General features: G+C 39.2%; 1 protein-coding gene across 4 annotated transcripts in view; it reads left to right on the top strand.

Moving 5' to 3' along the window:
- The window catches only part of LOC114492816 (TIR domain-containing adapter molecule 2), a 49202-nt gene extending 24646 nt beyond the window's left edge, over positions 1 to 24556 (top strand). Inside the window, exons 4-5 of one of the 4 annotated variants that reach the window (XM_028507367.2) lie at positions 1450 to 1455; positions 23579 to 24556. In XM_028507367.2, the coding sequence (XP_028363168.1) occupies positions 1450 to 1455; positions 23579 to 24218 (646 nt within the window). In that variant the 3' untranslated portion in view covers positions 24219 to 24556. Of the gene's footprint in view, positions 1 to 1449; positions 1456 to 8499; positions 8627 to 10484; positions 10587 to 23458 lie in introns of those variants that run through there. The other 3 variants (XM_036020671.1, XM_036020672.1, XM_036020673.1) reach the window with 3 other exon arrangements.
- The last annotated feature ends 3180 nt before the right edge of the window (positions 24557 to 27736 follow it).

Below are 27736 nucleotides of genomic sequence, written 5' to 3'. Positions count from 1 at the left end.
TATTTTCCCAGAAATCTTGAAATCTGTTTTCAAATTCTTGTATCAAATCAAAAAGTAAGGCTGCATTATTTTTCACTGTTCACAGGACTGTGTTTAGCTAACATGTTGAAATGCATAAAATTGTTTGCCTTAATTTGAGCTTGCCTTAATTTCAGTTTTATTTGGAATGCTGTTATGGTTTGAAACATGATATTGATAAGTTGGTTTTCACCTTGAAGATGCATGTTTAACTCATTTCAATGAGCAGTTAAATCCACTAAAAATGCTAAGTCTGTAAGCCAGTTTTCATCATCAAGTTCCAGCACAAATTTGTTTTTGATACCATAAATGACAACATGTTGTTAAGCATAAAATCCTTTCATCATTTGGCCTCCACTTAGCCATCTTACTTCTGAAAAGTAAATGATGTCGCCATAATCAGCATAAATACTTTTAAGGAATTCCTGGAATTGGCAATGATTCAGTCCCTTGGCTCTTATGAAATTCAGTCTTGATGATGATTTGCATGACATTATCCATTTTTAAAGCTTTTGTGCATAAATTTTTTTGATGTACAATGCAGTGATACTTCATCAAATGTGAATTTTGGGCAGCAATTGCATCATCTTCTATTAATTTTACAAGTCCCTCTCTTTTACCTCCCATCGCCAGGGCACCATCGGTAACTATACTAGATATGTTGACAATGGACAAAACTGCTTTAACATATTTTTTACTGCTTCATATGAATCTCTTGATTTAGTTGTGTCTTTTAACGGCACTAAAGAAGCCATTTCTTCAGTGACATATTTGTCATCAATACCTCTCATAAAAATGGCAAGTGGAGCCATATCTGTAGCATCAGTGCTATCATCCATCGCCAAAGCATAAAATTCAAAATTAGCAGCCCTGCTCTCCAAACTCATTTCAATAGACTTTTCCAATTTCTTCAATTCACCTGGCTGTAATGTGGGAAGACAAACTGATTTCAGAAATATCGCTCTTTTCTTCAGGGCAAATTATGTCTGCCTTACTTTGTATACATTGCTTAATAAACTCACTGTCAGTAAATGGTTTTGATTTTTTTGCTGTTAAATATGCTACCATATAACTAGCTTTTACAATGAAATCCAACCAAGTTACAGCTTTTTGAAAAAAATTTTGTTGAGCAGACTTCTTTTCAGTTCTGCTATTTTGTCCTTATGACATAATCCATATGCATGGATTTGGCATGTTTTTTGCATATAATGCCTCTTCAAATTATAGTCTTTGAAAACTTGCACAAATTCCCTGCAAATTAAGCAGAGTGCTTTACTATTTCCCTCCACAGAAAAGTAGTCATCTGTCCACTTTTAATTGAACAATCTTCCTTCACTCATAGTTTTTCTTTTTGGGAGGTTCTTTTTTCTTTTGAGATGTAGATGCCATACTAGTATTAAAAAAATAATAGGGCTTCCATCCAAGATGGAGGCATAGGTAGATAACTTTGCTTCCTGGTACAACCAAAAGTAGGACAACAAATTTTAAAACAAAAAGCAACCAGAACTGCCAGAAAATTGAAATGTATGGAAGTCTGACAACCAAGGACTTAAAGGAGAAACATTCATCTAGACTGGTAGGAGGGGCAGAGACAGGCAGCCGGGGTGGAAAGGACAGGTGACAAGGTGATGGCTGGCAGTCCCACATTTGTGTGTGGATAAACCAAGAGAAATAACTGGGAAGCAAGACAGACCATGCAATCCATGGTTCCAGCCCTGGAAAAGAAGACCTCAAACTACCTGGATGTAAATACCTGTGGGGGGTGCAGAGGCAGGAGAAACTCCCAGCCTCACAGGAGAGTTCGTTGGAGAGACTCACAGGGTCCTAGAATGTACACAAACTCACTCACCCAGGAATCAGCACTAGAAGAGCCCAATTTGCTTGTGGGTAGGTGGGGAGGTGACTGAAAGCCAGCAAGAGCCAAGCAAGGGTCATTGTTCCATCTCTGACCCCTCCCTCACACACAGTGCCACAACACAGGGAAGGGGGTTGCCCTGCCCTGGTGAATACCTAAGATTCTGACCTTTACAACTTAACAGGCACACCAAGACAAAAAATATATATATATAGCACAAATGAAAGAACAGATCAAAGCTCAAAAAATAGAACTAATCAATAAAGAGATAGCCAACCTATCAGATGCAGTGTTCAAAACACTGGTAATCAGAATGCTCACAGAAATGGTGGAGTATAGTCACAAAATACAGGAAGAAGTGAAGGCTATGCAAAGTGAAAGAAAAATATATAGGGAACCAATAGTGAAAGGAAGGAAACCTGGGCTCAAATCAATGATTTGGAGCAGAAGGAAGAAATAAATGTTCAAGCAGAACACAATGAAGAAACAAGAATTTTTAAAAATGTGGAGAGGCTTAGAAATCTCCAGGACAACTTTAAATGTCCCAACATCTGAATCATAGGGGTGCCCAAAGGAGAAGAGGAAGAGCAAGAAATGGAAAACTTTGAAAAAATAATGAAGGAGAACTTCCCCAATCCAGTGAAGGAAATAGACTTCCAGGAAGTCCAGGAAGCTCAAAGAGTCCCAAACAAGTTGGACCCAAGGAAGCACACACCAAGGCACATCATAATTACAATACCCAAAACTAAAGAGGAGATAATCTGAAAAGAAGACAGTTCTACAAAGGAGTTCCCATAAGATTATCAGCTGATTTCTCAAAAGGAAACTTACAGGCAAGAAAGGTCTGGAAAGAAGTATTCCAAGTCATGAAAGGCAAGGAACTACATACAAGATTGCTCTATCCAGCAAAGCTTTCATTTAGAATGGAAGAGCAGAGAAAGTGCTTCCCAGATAAGGTCAAGCTAAAGGAGTTCATCATCACCAAGCCCTTATCATATCAAACGTTAAAGGGACTTATCTAAGAAAAAGAAGATGATCAAAACTATGAATAGTAAAATGATAACCAACTCACAAACTATCAACAACTGAACCTAAACATGAAAATAAGCAAACAACTAGAACAGGAACAGAATCACAGAAATGGAGATCACATGGAGGGTTATCAGTGGGAAGGGGGAGGGGGGAATGTGAGGGAAAGGTACAGGTAATAAGAAGAATATGGCAGGTGCAAAATAGACAGGGGGAGGTTAAGAATAGTATGGCAAGTGGAGAAGCCAAAGAACTTATATGTATAACCCATGTACATTAACTAAGGGGGTGGGGAATGCTGGTTGGAGGGTGGAGGGGAATAAAGTGGAGAAAGAAAAATGGGACAACTGTAATAGCGTAGTCAATAGCATAGTCAATTAAATTTAAAATAAAATAAATACTAGATAAGGGACCTTATTTGCTTTCATTGTGAAAATTAATTAACAGGAAAATAGAAAGCAAGGTTTGGGCCCTTCCACAGCTCTTTCATCTGCTGATGCAGGACAATGTGGAAGGCCAATTATAAATCGTGGCAGGTGATGCATGAGGTGCTGCTGAGAAATGGAAATACCTTTAATGATCAAATAAGAATGCTTACCTGACTTCCAAATAATAATGAACACCTGATGTTGCAATGGTATATTGAAATATTGATAATCGCTACCTTGCTAAGTCATCACAAGCACATGCAACGTCTGATGGTGTCAATTCTACTGTCTGTGTTTGGAAGATAAGACACTGAAAGCACACACCACATAAAATGGAAGTCATGCATGTGTACAAATAGCAAGAGTGTATGTACATTTATTTTATGGGACATTGCGACATGTAATCCCAAAAAGTCTAATAACATTTTTTTTAAGTGTACAGTCTTGAGTCTTATAACATTTTAAGTAAATTTACAATTTTGTCTTGGGCCTCATTCATAGCCATCCTGGCCTGCATGTAGCCCACGGGCGACAGGTTGGACACCTCTAAACTAGAGATTCAAGAACTTACTATTTTGTTCTAAGTGTTAGACAACAAACCAGTTTTCATATAACATGTTTTTAACCTGGAATGAACCCTTTAAAATTATTTACAAGATTTTACATATATCTTCAGCCTTCTAGAGAAAGAGCATGTCATTTTCATCATATTATTGAAGGGGTCCATGACTCAAAATGTTTTAAAGAATAATTGTTCTGTATGATATTAGAGTAATTTTAGCTTTTTTTCTATTAATATAAAGGTTTTAGTACTAAGAAAGACTATTTTGTTAATTTATTTTGCAGGGTGGGAATTGGAGGGTTGGATATTGATTGACTTTAAAACTTTCTACTGTTCAGTAGATGTTTGACTAAATGTCTACTGTGTACTACACAATGGGAATACTGAAGTAAATGTGATAGTTTCTTATTCTCAAGGCATCTGGACACAGATCTCAGACAGAAAATTACAACATCTAACCTGAACGTAATCATTCTCAATCATTTGTGCTATTAGAATCACCTAGTCTACATGTAAAACACTGATCTTTCTCTAGCTTCTTCCCCTGGAACTTTGATTCAGTAGATCTGGGGTGAATCTTGGCATTCCTCCCAAAGGTTCCATTGTAGGTGTCGTTATACCACATTTTGAGAAATAGTAAACACTTTTGTAAGACTATGTCCCTGTTGTACTATGTTCTCCATTCATGCTATATAGTTTATTTATTAGACAATGCTTTTCCCCCATTTTACAGATGAAGAAATTGAAGCACTGAATGGTTAAGTTCACTCACATAAGGTCACACAATCAGCGGTAGAACCAGGGTTCAAACACACATCTGTAGGAGCAGACTTGTGTCTCCCGTGTGTATATGTAACCTCCCAATCATGCAGAGGTATGTGAAGAGCTAATCTTGACCCTCAATAGCTCTCTCACTTCCAGGATCTTCCTATTAAATTGCTAGTCAATCCACTGCTCTGCTGCTCATCTGATGTGAGGCCATGGCTTCAGACTAACAGAGCTATGGGGTTCCCCCATTTATTTCCTCCCAAGTTTGTGATTTTTATTGACAGCACCACTAGCTATGAACTTCTGCCATCCACTCCAAGTCAGGTTAGCTCCATCTAGAAGTTGAACCCCTGGCTTTCACTGCCACCCTCACCCTGGCAGCAAGCACTGTTGCACCAACATAGCTGGAGAATATGCTGGGTTGGGGAGATGAGGACAGCTTCTAGCAAAAATGCCACAGACTCCTACTCCAAATTCAGCATGTTTTTAAAAATGATTCTCAGTTTATTGTTTGCTTCAATATCCAGAGCCCTCAAATGATTATTTTTGAAGAGCAAGAGAAACATCAATGTGTGGTTGCTTCTTGAATGCCCCCCACTGGGACCTGGCCCACAACCCAGGCATGTGCCCCAACTGGAAATTGAACCAGCGACCTTTTGGTTCACAGGCCAGAGCTCAATCCACAGAGCCACACCAGCCAGTGCTGTTAACCTTTTCAAAGAATCATCTTTTGCTCTTGTTGATCTTCTGTTGTTTTTTTTCCCTGTTTTATGGTCATCTTTTTGTTTTTTCTTTTTATTTAGATTTCATTTTCTGTGTTTTTCTAATGTCTTGATGTATATGTTTAAATAGTTGATTCTCTGGCTTTGTTTTCTGATATGTGCATCTAAGACTAAAAGTTCTGTTCTCATTAGATATTAGCTAAGTCCCACTAATACTGACATGTAGTATTTTTGTTAACATTCAGATACAATTTTATGATTTCTGTTGTGGTTTGCTTTTGACCCATGGATTATTTTTAAATGTATTTTGATTTCCAGACATGTAGAAGCTTATCTAGTTATCTTTGTTTTTGGTTTCCAGACTGATACCTAGGTGGTCAGAGAACATATTCTGTATTATTCCAGTCTTCTGATTTGTTTTGACTTTGCTTTGTTGAGACTTTCTCTATGGCAAAAAAAATATGGAATAATTTTGTTGATATCTGATTTTGTTAATGTTCCATGTGTATTTGAAAAGAATATATATTTTGAAATTGCACCAGATACCATAATCTATGTATATCAATCAGGTCAAGTTCATTAATCATGTTCAAATCATTTCTATTTTTACTGATTTATGTAAGTGTCTGCTGGGCATATGCAAGATGTCCAGGGAAATGGTAGAGTAAGCTAAAGAGTACAGAGGATACAGACCTTGAAAACATCAGCATTTAATGCCAAGGATTTTAGGTGTGGGATGCCACAGGGAAAAAATTTCACATTTCAAAGAAGCCATTTCTTCTCTGATTTAATTAGCAGTCCTTCCCACTTTAGTCTGCTGTATTCCTTTCATTCATTCATTCATTCATTCATTGACAATGAAAGGACCTGAAATTTTCTTACTTGTTTACATGTCTATTGTCTCCTGGACTAGACTGCAAAATCTATAGTGTGTCTTGTTCACACTATATCTCTAGCGCCTAGCATATAAAAGACACCAGATATTTTTGGCATAAGTTATTAGTGCATTTCTTGAAATGTATACTTAATAATTTGGGTAGAAATTTTAAGTAATGAACCTCGTAACCAATTTAAAATATTTTCTTAGAACAAACTTAAGAAGAACAGTGCAAAATTTGGAACAATTTGAAACATAAAATGGGAAAATTCAAGTGAATTTACTCTTGACATTAGTGACTTTGGGTTCATTTGTACATGGGATATGGGTGGTGAATGGTGAAATAAATGTTTATTGCATTTGCCGTTAGTAGCACTGCAGTGAAAAAAATTGAAAAGCACTGATTTGAAGGGCTATGAGAGAAACAGGCAGAGGAGACTGAAAGAAGAATTTAACAGGTTTGATAAGTATAAAAGCCATATGGGGTGGTTGACATCAAGGAAATAGAGTATTTGGAGAAGACAATAAGTCAATTTTGTCAATTGCCAAAGAGAGAATCTCAGGAGTATCATTGGAATTTAGTAACAAGGCCACTATTTACCTAAATAGTTGAAAAAGAATTGTTGGAAAATAGAGTGAGAAGAAACCAGCTGTCAGAGGGTAATGAATTGTGTTGCAATGGTGCTTATTAGGGAGTTGCCCCAAGTAATTACTATTAAACTTTAATGACCCATCCTGTTGGGTGTGGGTGGAGGAGCAGGAAATAACTCTTAGCTCTACCTGTGGCTGGAAATAGAGATTGCCTGAGAATAAGAGAAGGGCTGGGGGGCTATTTTTGAACTGGGTTCTTAGGATATGACTAGGATTGGGAGCCTGAAGTAGATTAGGATCAAGTACTTGGCTCTGTAAGTGTGAACGAAACCTGACAAGCCTCCACGAGGCTGGCATGGTGGCCTTACAAACTCAGAGACCTAAAGTAACCACACAGGATGGTCTAAAAACTTTCTAACTGAAAACAGGTCATGGCAGGAAGCAAGGTCCTGGGCCGGTATCTTTCTTGACAAAAGGTTAATCTTTACCTTAACTGAGCTGGTCTTACTGCCTTTTTTTCAACCCATGGAATGTCAGGGTAACTTCCCTTTTCCAGACCCCTCAGGGCACAATCGCCTACCAGAGCAGGAGCCCACAGAGCCCCTCATTGTTGTGTTATTAACTGTTCTATACCCACCTATGTTACAGAAATAGGTGTCTATTCATTTTCTTTTTTATCCAATCCCACAGATTTCTCAGCTTTGCTTTCTCCCACCTCCCTAATCTATCATCAATGAATTTCATATAACCCCCTTAGGCCTCCTCCCTTGATTATATTGTATAAAACAAGGGGCAAAACTGCCCTTCTCTGAACCATTTTCTCAATTCATTGAGATTTTGCTTCTGGGGCAATTGTTATCAGTTTGGCTCAAATAAACTCAAACATTTTTACATGCTTGGACGTTTGTTATGTTGGCATAAGGCTTTTTATGGTTCTTTCACTTGATTGATTTTTTTTCTTTTTGTTTTGTTTTGGTTCTTCCTTAATAATCAGTGAATTCCCAGTCCGTTTCGGTTGTGGAAAAAGAACCTGAGCAAGGTGGCTGTTGGGGTTAGGGGGTGATTGGCTGCAGTGACATTCAGTGAGAGTCCAAAGGGAAAGGAAACGTCAAGGGATCACCTTGGAGGTAGTCGCTGTACCTTGGGCAAAAGTCCAGAATCTGCGTGTTTGAGTAAGACACGCCATTTCCCAGGGAGTCGGGTCTAGGAGGCCTAGACTTTACTGACGGTTCAGTGTTGGGTGTGCCTGGAAGACGGAAGCAGTGGCTGCAACCCCCATCCCAGTACCCAGGTCTTCGAATAGTAGTTACAGTGGAGTTCCCACCCTCTTCCCCTCCTCTCGCACTTCCTGGCCACAGCGCAGGGAGAGTGCACTTTTGCCTGCAGAAGAGCTCTCCTGTGTGATTTCCTCTTTTCCACCCTAGTGAATGGCCCGTTTTTTCCTCCCACGCGGACAGGTCCAGCCAGATTACAACTTTTGACTCGTCTCCAGGGCACTTACTGCCTCTGCCTCCCCGGCCCAAGCAATACCTGGGCAGCTGCGGGGGTGCAGTTGGGGGCGGAGCAAAGCGACAGCCCAGGGGGTAAGTGTCCGCGCGTATCCGAGGGGTGGGGACTCCGCAGCCTTGCGACTTCCGGTGGGCGGATCGCTGGGAGTGGGCGTGGCCACAGGGCTGGTCAGCTTTCTCTCCCAAGCCCAGGAGAAGTCGCCCACCGAGTGGGTCCGCTCAGGGGCTGAAGAAGATGAAAAAGCCCACACTCCTTACAGGCTAGAAGGTGCGGAGGTCGGGGGAGGTGCCGCCGGGCTCGGGGTGGGCTTAGGAACTGGGTTACCTTGCTACAGGCCCGGCAGCGGGTTCCTTACGGTGAAGGCAAAATCCACACAACTTTCTACTGTTCTTCTAAATTTCACCTAGACTAGAAAACCCATTTTTTAAAAGAAACCTCTGAGCCATAAAGCAAATAGCCTAGAGTCTTAAATGGCTTACAGGTTCTTCATGAACCTCAGCCAGGCACAAAATGCTCGGGGTTTTGGTTTTCTTTTTGGCTTCTTGTACAAAAGGTAATTTGGATAAAAATAATTTGGGCTGGCATCTATGAACTAGGTTTCGGTTTTATATTAGTTAGGACCCCTCCAGTTTTTCGTGGAAGTAAACTTTAAAAACGGGGGTCTTTAAAATATCATATTTTAACACTTTAAATAGTGTGTGGTTATGAATGGAGATAAGCAACTCTATTTTATATCTCATTTAAATCCAAAAGTAGATGAGCCAGACTAAAATGTCTTCCTTCTGAGGCAAAATAAATGTTACCCATGTTCAGCTGTATGGAACTTGAGTATAAACCACTTTTATACTGTTGAACCATTTGCTCCTCATGGTATTTTTTACTTGTTCCTTTAACAAATCTGGTCTGCTGATAAATCTTGCCTTTAAATAATCCGCTCCCCCCACCAGCAAACATCCCTTCCTAGGTCCTGCCTGTTTCTTTGCTCCCTGTTATTTAAACAACAACAACAAAACTTCTTTAAATGACTTGCCACCAAGTCTCTATTTCCACTTTTCATATTTCATCCTCCACCCATTCCCCTGGGCTTTCTGTCTTCATCGGCCCCTTATCACTTGTGAAATGCAGTATCTGTGCAGTTTTCACTTTAGCTCCCTCCAGGATATTCCTTCTTCATTTGGCTTCCAGGTCACCTCTTCTTACTGGTCACTCCTGTGTCTGCAGACTACTCCTCTTCCCAACCATTCAATGTTGAAGTACCACAGGGCTCAGTTCTTGGCCATATTCTCTTTCTAGCCATACTTTACCCCAAGGCAGTTTCTGTCTAAGCCATATTCCATGGCTGTGAATAACATCTATAAGGTTATAGCTTCCAAATTTGTATCTCTATTTCTGCCGACCTCCAGATGTGTACATCCAGCTGTTTACTCACGAACCCCATTTGGAAATCTAATAGACGTTTGAATTTAGTACAGTCAAATCTTGGTTCTGAAACATCTCAGTTCTCAAACAATTTGGTTCTTGACCAGGTTGTTCACAGAAAAAATGGTCAAAAACAATTGCTGATATGACACCCACCCAGTTGTCCCCCCACTTTCCCCTCAGCTACCTTCCTTATCTCAGTAAATGTTAATGCCATTCAACTAGGCTGAAACTCTAGGAATCATTCTTGATGCGTTCTTTTTAGCTCAGACCCTACATCCAAGCATCTAGCAATTTTTTGTCTCTATCTTGAAAAAATACCTCAAATCTAACCACGTCTCACTCCCTCACTCATGCAAACCACAGTCTCTCTTACCCAGATGACTGTGAATTCTCTGATTTGCTCTTCTTGCTTCTGCCCTTGCTCCTCTACAGTCTTTCTACAAAGAGCAATGACTTTTCTCAAATATAATCAGAACTTTGACTTCCCTTCAAAACCTTTTGGTGGCCATTTATCACAGTCATAAAAACCAAACTCTTACAATGGCTTCAAAGCCCTATGTGATCTAATTTCTGACGACTATGATCTTATCTCCCACCTTCTTCATTGCTTATTTCAGTGAAGGGATGAAGATCCTGTTGCTGTTGCCTTTGCTTGCCATGGGCCTCTGCCCACCATGGGCTTCTGCCCTCCATGGGCCTCTCCCGTGGACATCACAAGCTGTACACTTTTACTTCCCTCACTTCCCTGTTCAGATGTTTTATCTGCCATGGTCCTGTTTTAATTCTTTTTACTACTGACCTGCAGGTATGTTGCTGTCAGATACTAGTATTCCATGGAGCTTATGGCACCTCTAGAACATTGCTGGTTACTAGGACTCTCTAATATTGAAGTGCACAACAACAGATGCTTTCTCTTGAGCCTCATTTTGATAAAATACAGTTTGCCCATAAATTCCGTGCTTTTATAAAATGTTCTTCCTGTTTGGGAGTTTGCCCTTTGGTGCCAGTTCTCATTTTTAAATTTAGAAAGTGAAAGAAAAATGCTATTCAGTCTACCGAAAAAAGTATGCAATATTTTTTTTGGCAATTCGATTGCTTCAGCAGGAAGCAGTGATCTCTGATTTGGAGACTTTCTGAATGATACCAGTAACAGGTGTTTTAAATCGAAAGACAAAAAATGAAGTAGAAAATATTATACAAGTTTTTTAAGTGTAGTGACTAAGCAGTTATCAGAATACCAAGATTTTACAGCAAAATTTAGTTCTCTTTTTAAAAGATGTGGGATGGAAATGAAAAAATATTTTTATCTTTAGGAAAAGCCATTGGGGGATAAAGACCGTTTAATTTATAATGCTTATTTCTTATTTTAATCCCAAGGAATTTGTTCTGTGGTGTTATCAGTAGTATATGTATTACCCTACCCTGCTGTAGAAAAAAAAAATTTAATTTCAGACTTGGGATGCATGAATAAATATGTGCAATAGAATATTAAATAAAATTTTAAAATAAGTGGATTTGGAATATTTATCAAAGAGAAGAGTAGGAAGGTTAAAAGGGAAGCCAGGAGTGCATTAGAATGAAAACGGCTGTCAGAAGCTTCAGTATGCGTGAGCTAGACAGCACCCAGCAATGTGGGGCTTCCTAGCCAGTGAGTCCAGAGATGGTTTCACAGATGAAAAAGCCAGTACCCAGGCAAGGTCTGTTTGTGTATTTTTGCTTTTTTACCTGGTAGAAGCAGTTTGTGTATGTGTATGTGCTTGTTCTCAAGTAATTACATGAGTACTTGCTCAAGGATCTGTTTAGTTGGAGATGATACTGCTCTGTGGTGCTTATAAATAAGTAGAATATTGGAAGATCTCTGTTTGGTTTAGAGTTAGCAAAGTCAGACTCTTTGAAAATTTGCATAGAAAGAAAGTAGGAGGTCAAAAATAGTTAAACCTGGGAATGGGCTCCACCCATCTGGAATGTGCAGATATGGCACATAAGGAATATACTCTCTGGGCATCATGTTAGATGACCTCTATTTAAAAGTACATAACCTAGAAAACAGTTTTCTTATTTACTAAAAAAAATTTTCAGATTGCATTGTCATTGTACAAAAAGGATATATATAGATACACATATAGATTATATGTACATTTACACACCTACCAAACACCAATAACCAATGTTACCTTTTTGGTGTACCTCTTTCCAATCTATTTTCTCTAGTTTGTTTTACAAAGCTGAGATCAATACTGTATGTGCTATATTATACTCTACTGTTTTTACTTATTATGGAAGCATTTCTCATTAAAATTACTCATAACACTCAAACATTTTAACAATTTAATAGGATTCATCATATAAAAACATGACATAATTTACGTTGTTGCCATTCCTCAGTTTTTGGACATTCTGACTGTTTACTTTCAGTAGAGTTTTGGCTAGCCCATGATACTACATACAAGTTCTCTAATAAGAAAATATGGTTGCATAACTCATACCTCAAAATTGTGGTAAAATGTCTTCATAGATCCTGTGATGGGAGAAAGCTGAGCAAATTGGAGCATCTGAAAAAAAAAGACTCATGTTCAGGGAGCTGGAGGAACAAAGGGGAGAGAGGAAAGAGATGAAGTTGGAACTGAGGAGTCAGATACAGGGCGGCATTGATCATATTAAGAAATGTTTATTCTCAGAGCATTCAAGAGCCATTGGGGGGGGGTCATAAATGTGAGTAACTTGATCAGATGTATGTGTTTAAAAAGATCATTGTGGCTGCTGAATGGAGTGGATTAGACTGGCCAGAGTGGACAGAGGAGACCAATTAGGAAGCAGTGTAGTAGACTAGAGGAGAGATGTTGACCTAGGGTGAAAATGTGGAGAGGGAAAGCAGAGCAATTTGAGATGTGCTTTGGAGGCTGAATAGACAGAACTTGGTGATAGCTGGAACTGGAAGTGTAGGAGAGGAAGGGGAAAGTGTCAGCCATGCCTCAGGTTTCTGGCTGTCATAACTGGGCAGGTGATGATGTTATTTGTAATAATGTTATTTCAGTATAAGATCAGGATGGATTCAAATTCTACCTTTTCCTGGAAGTATTGATTACCCTAGTTGGGATTTTAAACATATTTTCAGTGTGATGAAGTGAAAGGAAAGTCCACATGTTCCCTGTCTGGCTGACACAGGTCTGTTCTGTTGTATCCTGGCACTGCCATGCTGTTATCCCGAGGTAGGCAAACTTTTTTGGAGAGAATCAGAAAGTAAATATTGTTAGCTTTATGGGCCATATGGTTTCTACCGTAACCACTCAGCTCTACCTCTGTAGCAGGAAATTAGCTGCAGATAGTACATAAATAAATGGGCATGGCTGTCTTCCAGCACAGCCTTATTTACAAAAACAGGTGGGCCCTGGCTGGAGCAATTTGGTTAGAGCATTGTCCCAATAAGCCAAGGCTTTCATCCCTCATCAGGGCACATATAAGAATTGGTCAATGAATGCATAAAGTGGAACAAGTAGCCTCCCTTTTTTCTCTCTCTCTCCCCACCACCCCAAATCAATCAATAAAATGTTTTTTTTAAAAATAGGTGGCAGGCCATGTTTGCTGCTGACCTGTGTTGTAGCTCCTTGTCCTGAGTTGGGATGTTGTACCCATCACTGTTTAGTTGCAGGGAACAGAATCTACTCTAGCTAGTTTAAGCAGAAAGGTATACATTAGAGGGTATTCCAAGATTTATAGTCTCATCAGGAAGGTTGAAGAGCTAGACTCTAGGTTGAGTGTTTAGGGGTCTAATGACATCTCCTTATACCACCTAGCAGCATGGGTCTAGTGTTTCTGGGGCTTTTGCCATGACCAGGAAACCTGCCACGTCAGGGAGCTGCCAGCTCCTGAATCATGCCAAATCTGCTGGAGCCTGAACCAGCAAAGTAGGTGCCTCGTGTTCTGCCTGCCTTCATATTTAACTCAGACATGTAAGTACATCTGATTGGTAGAATTTAAATTACATCTTGAACCCTCGCTTCAAGGGAGTCTAGGAAATACAGCTCTTAGTACTTGTGGTACAGGGAGTTCAGGAAGGCACACTAAAAGGAAGTTGGAATAAATTTGGGATGAGCAGACCTGCAGTACCTGCTGCAGAATACTCCTTTGTCTACTTCACATCATACCCCACTTCTTTCCACATCTAAACTGCCAGGAAACAATAGTAATAGCAATATGCTCTCTTTCAAGATAATGCAACTATACTTCATACAAACAAAAGTGCACTAATCTTCCCAGAAGGTAAACCCCAAAGTCCTGTATGTCACCACATTACCCAGTGTTCATCACAGACATATCATACAACACAGTACACTCAGGAGTTAAGTGGCAAATTTTCTCTGCCCTCCTAGGGAAAGAGGGAAGTTGATTAGAAACAGACTGCCCCATGACCAAGAGGGTAACAGCTCAGCTCTAAGATGTTCCCGCCCATATTGTTTATTTTTTCTACTAGCAAATTTCCTCAGTTTCTAGGCAGTCCAAGTATTACTTCTCAATGAAATCCTCTCCTGACCCTATGCTCATTTGTAGCTATTGGCCTGCTTTTCCCTTCTTTCTCAGCTAAGCTTTCCCTTCTCTTTAGGCCCTCACTTCCTGTAGACTCTTCAGCATACTGCAGTCTGATGTGACTCCCACCATTCATCCAGGTGCTAAATGCAGGGGACTGACCACTGCTCCAAGCACTCTCTTCCCTTGGTTCCAGATACCCATCTGCATCTGATTCTCCTCCTGCTCCAGGGTCACTCCTCCCCTTCCTTTGTGGGCTGCTTCTCCTCTGAATCCCTTGCAAGCATTAGTTCTGTCTCTGTTCTTTCTTTCTACCTATTCTTAGTTACTCACAAATTTGAACTAGTGCCAAACTTTTATCCTCCATGAAGATGCTCTCCCAAACATTGAGCCTATCTGTGTCACTGCCTATTGGACAGCTTGTCTTCTAGGTTATGGGGACCCCAACCTCCTTATATCCCCAGCTGGATTAACTGGTCATACCCACCTTCACCCCCACCCCATTCATCTTGGCAAATGGCAACATCACCAAGTTACACAAGGATAAGGCTTGGGAGGCACACTTGATTCTTCTTTCTGGCACCTCTTGCCTTTGTTACCTACTACACGTCTTTGTGTCCATTATTACTTCCTTAGGTCTGGACTCTGCTTTCTCACTCGGGTTATTGCCTCTCAACTAATTGTTCTCCCAGTGTAAGGCCTTCCAGGCTTCTAGCCTAGTCTCCTTACTGCAGCTATTTTTCCCTGTCTAAACAAGTCAGATCATGTCACTTCCTGACTTATACCTACCAGGGACCCTCTGTCTGTCAACAGGATCAAATTCAAAGTCTTGAACATAATAGATTAGAATCCTTATGCTCTCTAATCCTATTTATCTCTCTTCTTATCTCTTACCACTACCTTCCTCTTGCCTTTATATTAATACACATGAACCATATAAACACATACTGTAAAATTATCCTAACAGAATTTGCCCTCTGGTGCCTCATTGTTTTTGTAAATGTTGGTTCTATTGCATGGAAAATGTCCAGCTCTCTCAGCCCTATTAATACGTAGTATTCTGTGCTGCAGGTATCTTTTCTAGCACCTGTAGTCCTGAATGAAACACCTAGTTTTGTACTTATTCTGGCTTCACAGCCCTTAAACCTAGCAGGTCTTAGTACAGAGTAAGTTTTTAACATCAAAATTTATTCATTGACTTCTAGTCAAGATGGAGGCGTGGGTAGACTCACTTTGCCTCCTCATACAACCACAAGAAGAATTACAACTAACCTCAAAACAAATAACACCCAGAACTTCCAGAAAAATTGCACTGTATGGAAGTTCAACAACCAAGGATTTAAAGAAGCCATGTTTACCCAGACAGGTAGGGAGGGGCAGAGACTCAGAGTTGGAGTGGAGAGACAAGGAGATGGAGTATGATGTGGAGAGGTAGCAGCAGTGGTGGAACGAGTGGTCCAACATTCACGTGTGGTTGATAAAAATCCAGAGGGATACCTTGGGAACAAGCAATCCCAGCCCCAGGCCAGACTGCACAGCCCAGGGTTCCAGCACTGAGAAGATAAAGCCCCATAACTTCTGGCTATAAAACCCAGTGAGGGCTGGGGTAGTGGAAGAACTTTCTGGTTTCTCAGGAGAGTCAGTTTAAAGGGCCCATATGGACTTAGAACACATGCAAACCCACCCACTCAGGGATACAATGCCAGGGCAACAGCTGGAAGGATGCCAGTTGCATGTGGGAAGTTGGTGAAGCGACTGGAAACAGGGCAAGTGCTCGGCAAACCTCCAGCAGCAAGGCAGTGGCATTATCCCCTCCCTGAGCCCTCCCTCAACACAGAGCCACAACTCGGTGAAGTCCGTCCCCCCCCACCAGTGAATACCTATGGCTCCACCCCATACAACTTAACAGGTGTGCTAAGACAGGGAGTCAAAACAGCTCTACCTAATACGCAGAAACCAACACAAGGAGGCTGCCAAATTGAGGAGACACAAAGAAATGTGGCTCAAATGAAAGAACAGAACAAAGTCCCAGAAAAAGAACTAAGCAAAATGGAGATAGCCAGCCTACCAGATGCACAGTTCAAAACACTGGTGATCAGGATGCTCAGAGAACTTGTTGAATATGGCAACATCATAAAGGAAGAAATGAAGGTTACACTAAGTGAAATAAAAATCCACATCAAAAGGAAGAAGGCTGCGATTCAAATCAATGATTTGGAACATAAGGAAGAAATAAACATTCAATCAGAACAGAAGGAAGAAGTAAGAATGAAAAAAACGAGGATAGTATAAGAAGACTCTGGGACATCTCCAAAAGTGCCAACATCCAAATCTTAGGGATGCCCAAGAAGAGGAAGAGCAAGAAACTGAAAACTTACTTGAAAAAATAATGAAAGAAAACTTCCCTAATTTGGTGAAGGAAATAAACATATAAGTCCAAGAAGCACAGAGAATCCTAAATAAGTTGGACCCAAAGAAGACCACACCAAGACACATCATAATTAAAATGCTAAAGGTTAAAGATAAAGAAAGAATCTTAAAAGCAGAAAGAGAAAGTTACCTGCAAAGGAGTTCCCATAAGGAACTTATCAGCTGATGTGAGCTGATATCTCAAAAAAAACAAAAACAAAAAAAAATGCAGGCAAGAAGGGATTGGCAAGAAGTATTCAAAGTGATGAAAAGCAAGGAACTTCAACCTAGATTACTCTGTTCGGCAAAACTATCATTTAGAATCAAAGGGCAGATAAAGTGCTTCCCAGACAAGGTAAAGCTAAATGAGTTCATCATCACCAAGCCATTACATTAAATTTTAAAGGGATTTATTTAAGACAAAGAAGATTGAAACTATTAGCATTAAAATGACACCATACTCACAACTATCAACTGAATCTAAAAAGAAAAAACCAACAAACTAAGCAAACAAGCAGAATAGGAACAGAATCCTAGCTATAGAGAATCCTAGCTATTTTGGAGGGTTATCAGCTGGGAGGAGAAAAGGGGAGAATGGGGGAAAAGATGCAGGGATTAAGAAGCATAATTGGTAGGTACAAAATAGATAGGAAGGGTGGGTTGTTAAGAACAGTATAGGAAGAGAGAAGCCAAAGAACTTACTTGCACAACCCATGGACATGAACTGGGGTGGGGATATTGCTGGAGGTAAGGGCGTTATTGGGTGGAGGGGGACAAAAAGGGGAAAATTGGGACAACTCGAATAGCATAATCAACAAAATTACTTAAAAAAATTAAGTTGGTGATAAAAAAACAAGAAACTATTGATTTTACATGTATTTGCCAGAAGATGGTGCTGTTTAGATAGGAAAGAACTTAAAGGCTGAAGGAGTCTAGTACAGTACTAGATTCCTTAATTTTAAATGTGTTAAATTTCAGAGGCAATGATTTAAACACAAAGCTTTTTCTGTAGTAAACACATGGGCAAGTTTAAAAATTGTATATGTGCAAACATTTTATTATCTAATTATTTTTAATATATTTTATTAATTATGCTATTTCAGTTGTCCCCTTTTCCTCCCTTCACTCCCCTCCACCCTGCACACCCCCTCCCACCCACATTCCCCCACTTTAGTTCATGTCCATGGGTTGTACATATAAGTTCTTTGGCTTCTACATTTCCCATACTATTCTTACCCTCCCCCTGTCTATTTTCTATCTACCATCTATGCTACTTACTCTCTGTACCTTTTACCCTTACTCCCCCTCCCACTCCCCTGTTGCTAACCCTCCATGTGATCTCCATTTCTGTGGTTCTGTTTCTGTTCTAGTTGTTTGCTTAGTTTGCTTTTGTTTTTGTTTTAGGTGTGGTTGTTAATAATTGTGAATTTGCTGTCATTTTACTGTTCATATTTTTTATCTTTTTTTCCTTAGATAAATCCCTTTAACATTTCATGTAATAAGGGCTTGGTGATGATGAACTCCTTTAACTTGACCTTATCTGAGAAGTACTTTATCTGCCCTTCCAGTCTAAATGAAAGCTTTGCTGAATACAGCAATCTTGGATGTAGGTCCTTGCTTTTCATGATTTGGAATACTTCTTTCCAGCCCCTTCTTGCCTATAAGGTCTCTTGAGAAATCAGCTGACAGTCTTATCAAATTATTATTATTATTTTACTTACTGTTTGGGAGCCTCTCTTCCCAAGTGGTCATAATGTTTTAAAAATGCAAACATTAAATCTTAATTTTAGGGCAACAAACTTTTAAAGAAGTCCGTAATAGAGTTCTCCAGGGAAACAGGGCTAATAGGTTAGAGAGAGAGAGTGGGAGAGATGGAAGGAGGAAGGGAGATTTATTTTAGGAAAGGGCTCCCGTGATGGTGGGGGCTGGCAAGTCAGAAATCCACTTTTCTTTTACTATCTAGACTCACTCTCAATAATTTCATATAGTTTTTATGTTTTAAATATAATCTATACACAGATAAATACCAAATATACATCTTCTGGCTGGACTTCTCTTCCAAATTCCAAATTCCAAACTCTATATTCTATGCCTGCTCAACATCATTAGCAAATCTTGTCATACACTGTATTGTGCACATTAAACTGATTACATCAGGAGGCACATAATGTCTGGTTGTCATCAGTAAGATGGATCATTTGGATTAGGGTGGTGAATCTGTTATATCTCTGAATTTTTTTGTTGTATTATTAGATTTTCTATTTCAGATGCATTTGTTTTCATTATATCAGTTGCTGTTTAAAAGAAATCTCCATAGCTATATCTTTTTTTCAAATTGCTATATTTTTTATCTTTTTTCCTTTCTGTATTCTGTGATTTTTTTTTCAAGCCTTTTTGCCATTTTAACTGATATGGTTTTGATTTCATATTCATTTCATGGTGTTTGCTCCTTGATTTGTCTATAGTCTCTCTTTTCATCTAATTGTGTTGTCTCATCTTCAATATTTTAAAAATATTTTTATTGATTGATTTTAGAAAGAGAGGAAGTGGGGGAGGGAGAGAGAAACATTGCTTTGTTGTTTCACCTGTTTATGCATTCATTGGTTGTTTCCTGTATGTGCCCTGACGAGTGATGTAACCCACAACCTTGGTGCATGGGGACAATGCTCTAACCAACTGAGCTACCCGGCCAGGACTAATATTTTTGTTTTATTGGTAACATATTCTCTTTATTGTCTCCTAGAGCAATATTAATCAAAGTGCTTATCTGTAATATAAGAAGCACACACCCAATGTAAACCATTCTGGTTTCTTCACTGAAAATTATCTTACTGTGAAAAAAAGTCAGCTGAACTGAACAGCATACTTAAGTGATGTAGTTGATTGACATCCTGGCACAATCTCCTTGCCTTGTTGTAGGCCGGCACCAGAACGTTCAGAGAGGCAGCTTGTCTGTGGACTGCACTTTGAGTAGCACTGCCCCAGAGCATAAGTGTTTGTTGTGTCGGTTTTTCTTCAGTTTCTGTGGTGCGTATTTAATAACAGTAATAGCTGCTAAAGATTGGGAGGCATTGCCATAAGTCCTTTTGATCTTTATAGGTACTGTAATTATATACTAAGACCCCTAAATGTGGGTCCTATAATTATTACCATTTTACACATAAAATCAAAGCACAAATATATTTGGTAATTTGTACAAAGTCTCCCAGTTTTTTTACAGCAGAACTGGGATTTGCATTCATAGTCTGATTCTGGAGCATGTAGTTTTTGTATGCTATGATTCTTTTTTATGTTCTTTTTTATTTCCTATAATATTTTTGGATATTTGCCAAGCTGTTCTTTCCATCTTAGGAAGTGGAGGATTCTGTTCTATATCTTTTGCCTAGATACAGAGTGGATACATTCCGGACCATCATCCTTCACATCTCAGAGCTGTTCTGATCTTCCCTTCAGAATCTCAGTTTCAGGGCTTCATTCTGATGGGTTATATTTTTCCACTTTTCTCTTGCCTAAGGGGATGTGATTAGCTCTGTTGGACTGTGGGGCAATAATAATTGGTAGCTGTGGTGGTCTTGGATCTTTGCTGTGGCAAGGGAGGGGGAAGTGGGTGTGTCATTGTATCATGATAAAAACAAACAAACAAAAAAAAGGTTCAATCTTACAGAGAGTGATTTGGCCAAATCATTGTTATCACAAATGCATTTGTCCTTTCATACAAAAACTCAATTTGGTAGAATTATTGTACAGATGAACTTGCACACATATGAAATGACTGTTGCCTGAAGTTATTATTGCAGCACTGTTCATAATAGTAGTAGACTGGAAACAACTCACATATCCAGGAACAGGGACAGTTGTAGTACATCCACATGCTGGAAGATTATGTCATTGTGAAGAAGAGTGAAGAAGTTCTCTATGTGCTGGTGTGGAAAGCTCTGAGGTCACAGTATTAATGATAAAATCAATCTATGTATGTACTAGTATTTGGCTATTTGTGTATGTGAATGTATATAATATTTTTTCCAAAAAATAAAAAATATATGTAATACACACATATGTACATGCATGTAGTATATGTACATGCCTACAACACATGTGTGTCTACATCTAGTACATGTGTGTTGCATATAATACATATGTGTAATGCATATATATTATATATAATACTTTTTTGAAAAAGAAAAAAGAATATACTATATTTATAAAGAAACAGTAGAAAAATGTAGGAGAAACTCATAAAATTGACCAGTGGGAGGCCATAGGGTAACTGGATGGATAATGGTGGGCGTGAGACTCTTCAACACAAATGTTTTCAGTGTCATTAGGTATTTCAACCACTACCTTTTCTTTAAAAAGTAAATTAAAAAGTGACGCACACATGTTTTCATTCCTGTGAATGTCATCTCATGTGTCTCTCCCCAGCGGCCACCCTCACTCTCCTCCCATTTCACTGAGGGAAGGAGATGAAACCTAAGTGCTTCAGACCTGGTGCTGACCATGCCTGATGGGCAAGGAGAACTTGAAAGGAAGCTTTCCAGGATTCTTGTTGTGAGCCTCCTCCCCTCCACCCATGTCCATCGGCATTCCATTCCTTCCTTCTGTTCCAGTAGAGCCCTCTTTACTGATGGAGTTCATTGGCTCAGAGAGCACAGTTGAGTTCTCTCCTTCTTCTAGCCTTGAGAACCAACCCCAGTGATTGATCAGGACCATCCCCCGTGTGGAGTCACTGGTGATGAGAAAGGTCTCCAGCACATGGCTTTCCACATCCTCCCACCTTGGCTATCTCCTCCCTCTCTCCTTCCAAATTAGAAGGTCATAGTGAAGTTTTTCAGACATTGTCATTAAATTTTTTCTCTCTGGTCTACTTAGGGTCAGGGTGGGTGGGAGGGCTTGAAAGTTCAAGAGTATACCATAGATTTCTGGAGTGTTTTGCTGTTTTTCTGACTGGTATTTTGGAAAAATAAGATAAAGTTGTAATTCTTTTTTAGAAATTCAAAAAATATTGCAATTGGCTTGACACACCATTTTACCTTGGAAATTTTTGACATTTTTGTGATTATCTTGTATTACTTCAAGTGCACTTCTCTGTAGCAACTCATGATCAAAACAATGATGTTAAGTTGCTTTAACAAACCTATCTCAACAAATAAATGAACATCATTTTAACAGGCACAGAAAACAGATGTCTCTGAGTGGTTTAACAATTATGTCATCATGCAGAGGATGCTTGTTTCTGCAACTTTGCATAGTAAAACCTTTTTTCATAATGCAGTAACAAAGTCAGCAGTTAACCCTAAACAATGAAAAGGGTTCAAGTTCACTTGTTTTTTTTATTTGGGATGTATGTATATATGTCTGTACGTATGTAGCAGCAGTTTGGAGTTATTATGCCTAGAATGCCTCTTGGTAATTGGCATACTACACTGTGGAGTCAGAACCTGAGGTACAGATACAATAAATGGCAGACAGTAGCAGTGATACCTTCCCTATTCAGAGGCAGTAGCAAACCCTTTCACTCTCTATATATATTAGAAAGAAGTTCCCTGTGTTTCTTTTTTATTTTCTTTTCTCATAACTATTTTCCATCATTTTTGCTGAATGATTTCTAAACCTGAATTATTTTGACATATGGAGCTGTGTTACTTACATTATTATGAATGTAATTCTGATTTCTTACTGAACTCTGGTCTTTGTCCATGAACAATAAATAAAATGCTCTGGAAAATAAACAATGTGGGCCATGTTTGAAAATATGAAGCCTATATTTATGTATCCTAAATTTTCTTTTGATAAAAGAATACACTATATAACTGCCTATTTTGGAGTTCCATTAACATTACCAGCATTATCTGAGTATTTATTTAAATTAGATTCACATGGAATACCTTTCTTTCATGGCTGATCAAATTCTTCCACTCTTAGAATTTTTAAAATAAAAAAAAATGAGTTTAGACAATAATGATCTTTGTTGATTTCACTGGACAAAATCACAAATCTTTGTTTCTAGATTTCACTTCCAAACCAAGATGTTAATTTTTCCCTAGGTGAATAAATGTGTTTTATTCAGTATTCCCAGGATTAGCTGGAAGAAAGTATGTCTTACTTTTCACAACCCTTATTATAATTTCATTATAATTTCTCCACCAGCCCCACTACAGCAGTAATGCCTGACCTTAGACAAATAAAAAAGCTCTAAACCAGTGATGTTTGACATTTTCAATTTTTCTATGCTGAGTCAGTAGGAGCTGCCTGCTAGCCAACTTTAGGATATTTGTACTCTGTTTTGTATTTGTGTTTGATACAAAAATAAATTCCATACTTAATATTTGAATATTGTTTCTTTAGATTTTCATATTTCTACTCCACATAATAATTTGATAATGGAAAAGTTATATTTTAACTCTAAATTGATAGGGTGCTATGGTACCTCTTCACTACAATACCAAAGTAATTCATTTTAATCTGGAGGTTTATAGTACTAATATAATGCCATTTAATATTTCCAAATGTCTCCTATTACATTTCCCTGGACACCTCAGTTTAACTTACCCTGAACTATCTGTAGTAGCCCTTAGAAGCTCACAAAAGACAAGTGATTTTGTTTCCCAGTGATATGTTTGGCATTTCTTTCTTAGGACCTATGTATTGTCATGTTTTTGAGCTTCCCAGGTTGAATGCAAGTTTCTATTTTTAATGTTTTGATTAAATTTACAATGTTCTTCTCTTTGTTATTTCTTCTTTTAGAATGAAAAGAAATGCCAAGAATTAAAGCTTTTCTCTTCCGACTTGGATATTTATAATGGGTGTTGGGAAGTCTAAAATAGATCCTTGCCCTCTTTCTCTCTCTTTGGGTAAAAGCCGCAGTGTGGATACAAGTCAAAGACATCATGAGTCAGATCCTAGGAACTCTAAAATCCCCCTGTGTGATGTTGCTGGGCATAGCAGTACAGCAGAGATGACAACAGGAGAGCAGCAGGGAGCTGAGGGAGTGGACGGGATGTCTGACGATGAAGCAGAAGAAGAGGTGTTCTTCAAATTTGTGATATTGCATGCAGAAGATGACATAAGCGAAGCTCTCAGAGTCCAGGATCTGCTCCAAAATGGGTTTGGCATCAAACCTGGAATAATTTTTGCTGAGATGCCAGGTGGCAGGCAGCATTTACAGAATTTAGATGATGCTGTAAATGGGTCTGCGTGGACAATCTTATTGTTGACTGAAAACTTTTTAAGAGATACCTGGTGTAAGTTCCAGTTCTACACATCCCTAATGAACTCTGTTAACAGACAGCACAAATACAACTCTGTCATACCCATGCGGCCCCTAAACAATCCCCTGCCCCGGGATAGGACTCCCTTTGCTCTTCGGACCATCAATGCCCTGGAGGAAGACAGTCGTGGCTTCCATATACAAGTTGAAAGAATTTTTCAGGAGTCTGTGTATAAGACACAACAAGCTATATGGAAAGAAACGAGAAAAATGGTACAAATGCAATTTATTGCCTGAGATGGTGCACAGAACACATGGCTGGCTCTTATAAAACAAAGGATTTATCTTCACTTCAGAAAGCAATTTCCAGGAAAAGGTTAAATAAAAGAGATCCTGTTCTATAGGAACCCGTGGAGCACAAGGAAAATGAATTCCTGCCAGACAATCAAAGAATTGTGGTATTTTTTGATGTTTCAGTAAACTTGAGAATGTCAGAGTTTCAAGAACTTTTCTGTCACAGTTTTCCTAGTTCATGAATATGACAAAGGATATTTTCAATTCATAGTCCTTGTGTTGCACTTTGAACAAAAAAAATTATATGATAGACATTTTAAAAATATAACACTTTTCACCCTGGCCAGGTGACTCAGTTAGTTGGAATATTGTCCTATACACCAAAAGACTGTGGGTTCATTCCCTAGCCAGGGTACATACCTAGGTTGTGGGTTTGATTCCTGGTTGGGGCATGTATGTAAGGCAATGGGTTGATGTTTCTCACGTCAGTGTTTCTCTCTCTCCTCCCTTCCTTTCTCTTAAAAAAAATCAATAAACATATCCTCAGGTGAGGTTTTAAATATATATATATATATATATATATATATATATATATGACACTTTCACTGAATTTTGTACTTAAAAGACACACATAAGAATGGCCCTGAGAGATCTGATCGCCCTCCCTCTTGAGACGCCCCTCATGAGTGTTGTGATAAAGCACCCCCATATTGTCACCCAGAGATCTGGTTAGCCAGGATAGAACATGTGGAGTGTTGAGTGCTGATGAATGTGAAATCAGAAATAGATGTGAGAATGGTGGGACTTTGAAAAAGAATCCAGTCAAATGTATTTTCCTTTCTGCTGGAATTTGCACATTTGGAGGCAAGTACCACCAGGAATTAGTAGCTCAATTGATAGTGTGGTGGTTAAAGACTCCACGGAGTAGGGTGGAGGTGTCAAATGGAGTCTGAGGCTCCCCATATTGGTCATCTCCTACACCCAGAGCTTTATTTGCAGAGCTTCTGAGAGGTTTATGATTGTGTGTCCTCGGCCAGATATTCTTTAATCAATTACCTCTCATTCTAACATGTAAAAAATTTCTCTTATGCACCAGGTGTTCTCAGGTGTCTCTCTCTGTCTGCCCCCACTTCTCTGTCTCTCTCAATGTTCAGAGTTGGGATAGAAGTAGGAGATGTGTTAATTTATCGCCTCCTCTTCTAATGTCCCATGCTCATACCAAGCCAGAGAAGCCCCAAACAGACCTATCCCTTTCCCTCACAGCCCTTCTGCCCCAGCTGAGATGGGGATTGTCAAGTACAGACCAGGATGGAGGGTGGTATGAATCATGCCGTGTTATAATGCAAAAAGCACCTGATGGGAGATCAAGAGACCTTGTTCTAGTTCAGTCTTTGCTACTGAGGATGAATGTGGCCATTGCAAGCTGCTTACTCTTTATCTGTGAAATAAAAGGACTGGATTGATGGGCCTATAAAGGCCTTTGTTCTCTCCAAGAATGTGAACAACTAGGAACCAGAAAAGGGAACAAGCAAAAAAAAAAAATAGAATTTTGTAATGCTGATATATAATATAGCTTCAGGAGGCATGCCAGTTTACAAGGAAAGGGTATTATACGTTTACAGCTTTTCTCATGCTGCCCATTATACTTTTATAGTCACAGAAAAAAATTGTAATACATGTTTATTCAGATTTTAAAATATATATCTTTTTATAAGGACCCTTGAGCAAAAACATTATGCCTGATTTTTCTTTCTCCTTATCCCACTTCTCCAAATCTTCTGCTCCTGGGGTCTGCTCACAACAGTCTGCATTCAACTCTTCATAGCCAGGAACCAAAATGTTCCATAAGGAACGTACCCCTGAGATCGTGCAAGTAAATCTAACTTCCTTCTCTGCTAGTGAGTACTTAAAGAGGAGATTGTTTTCATTCCTTGGTGACGTTTTCTTAACCTCAGTCCCTTTCCATCATAGTAGCTTACTACCTTTTCTTTTTCAGTTTTAATAGTATTTTTTTTGCCATACTGCTTCCTGTATCTCAAATTTCATACACCAACAAAACATTAATTACCCATTCTTTGTGCCTACCAAACTCAAATTTATTGATGGTGGATGATATTTCTTAAATAAATGTTTTTATTCTTTACCCTTGACTAAACTTGATTATGACTAACTCTGTTGAAGATTGTGGAGAAGTATTGTGAAAAGAGGCACTAATCTGTGCTCCTCTGTAGAGCACCAAGCACAATGTCTCTCTCTTTGTGGCATTTTTATGATGAAAAATGTTAAGTGCCAAATAACTGTATATGTTGAACTTCACAGTTGTAACAAGGGATTATCAAAATAGCTTAAACTGAGGATGGAAAGAGGTAAAGGTATGGGCTTAGTCACGTGTTTGTGTGCATATACATATGTACATGCACATAGATTTAGATTTACACACACAGCCCATGGGGAAGTTCTGGAGAATTATGCCACATGCTGGAGAGCTTTCATGTTGAGTCCTCTGTGGGCCCGTTGCCCACCCTGCAGCTTCACAGAAGAATCTGAGTTGTGCCTTATGCAGCTGGGATTCTTTCAGCTGTAAGAAACAGGAAACCAATGCACACGACCTGCACCACAGGGTAAACTCGTCCTCCACCTTAACACGAGGTCTCCTAACATATGGTGCCTCAAAAAGTTCCTACAGTGTAATGTAGGAACTTTGATACATGCTACAACATAGATAATAACCTTGAAAACATTATGCTAAGTGAAAAGAAACCAGGCACAAAAGGAGAAATATTCTGTGTACCTAAAATAGGCAAATTCATAGAGACAGAAAGAAGAAGAGAAGTGACCAGATGCTGGGGGAGGGAAGAATAGAGTCCTGTTTCATGAGTGCTGAGAGTTTCTTTTGAGGGGGATGAAGTTCTGGAAGTGGATAGTGGTGGTGGTTGCACAACATTGTGAATGTCCTTGATGCCACCTAATCGAATGGTTAAAGTGGCCAATTTTGCATGTATTTTACCAAAATAATTTTAAAGCCCCAGGTTCTTTCCATACTTTTGCTCAGCCACCCTCAGAGTTGCAGTCAGGCTCCTGTCGGTTGCACCCCAGTCACCCCAGTTGTTCCTTTGTCAGGTGCCAAGTACAGACACGGCACGTCCAGCCTAAGAAGATGACGGGAGGGGTCCACCCAAGTAAGGAAGATATTGTCGTTACTGCTTTACTGAAAAGTGCTTATACGTGGGACAATAATTTGATTGGTTTCATTATTATTTTAAAATTCTCTCCACCTGCACCCTAGTGGATGCCTCCCACTGCCTCCCCTTCCCTTGTCCCCTCCAGTGCCTCTGCTCTGGAGTCAGCTCATCTGGGTGTGAATCCCACCCCATCCTCTGTAAAATGTGATCTTAATCAAGATACCTAGCCTTTCTGGGTTTCAGAGCCCTTACCCAACAAATAAAGATAATAATACCTCCTTGATAGGGTTGTTTTGAGGATTAAATAATATGTATGAAGCACTCAAATAGTTCCTGACA

The sequence above is a fragment of the Phyllostomus discolor genome, chromosome 3, assembly GCF_004126475.2.
Source record: "Phyllostomus discolor isolate MPI-MPIP mPhyDis1 chromosome 3, mPhyDis1.pri.v3, whole genome shotgun sequence".
Taxonomy (NCBI): domain Eukaryota; kingdom Metazoa; phylum Chordata; class Mammalia; order Chiroptera; family Phyllostomidae; genus Phyllostomus; species Phyllostomus discolor.
The sequence above is the reverse complement of the archived record's forward strand: the minus strand, read 5'-3'. Positions and strand labels throughout refer to the sequence as shown.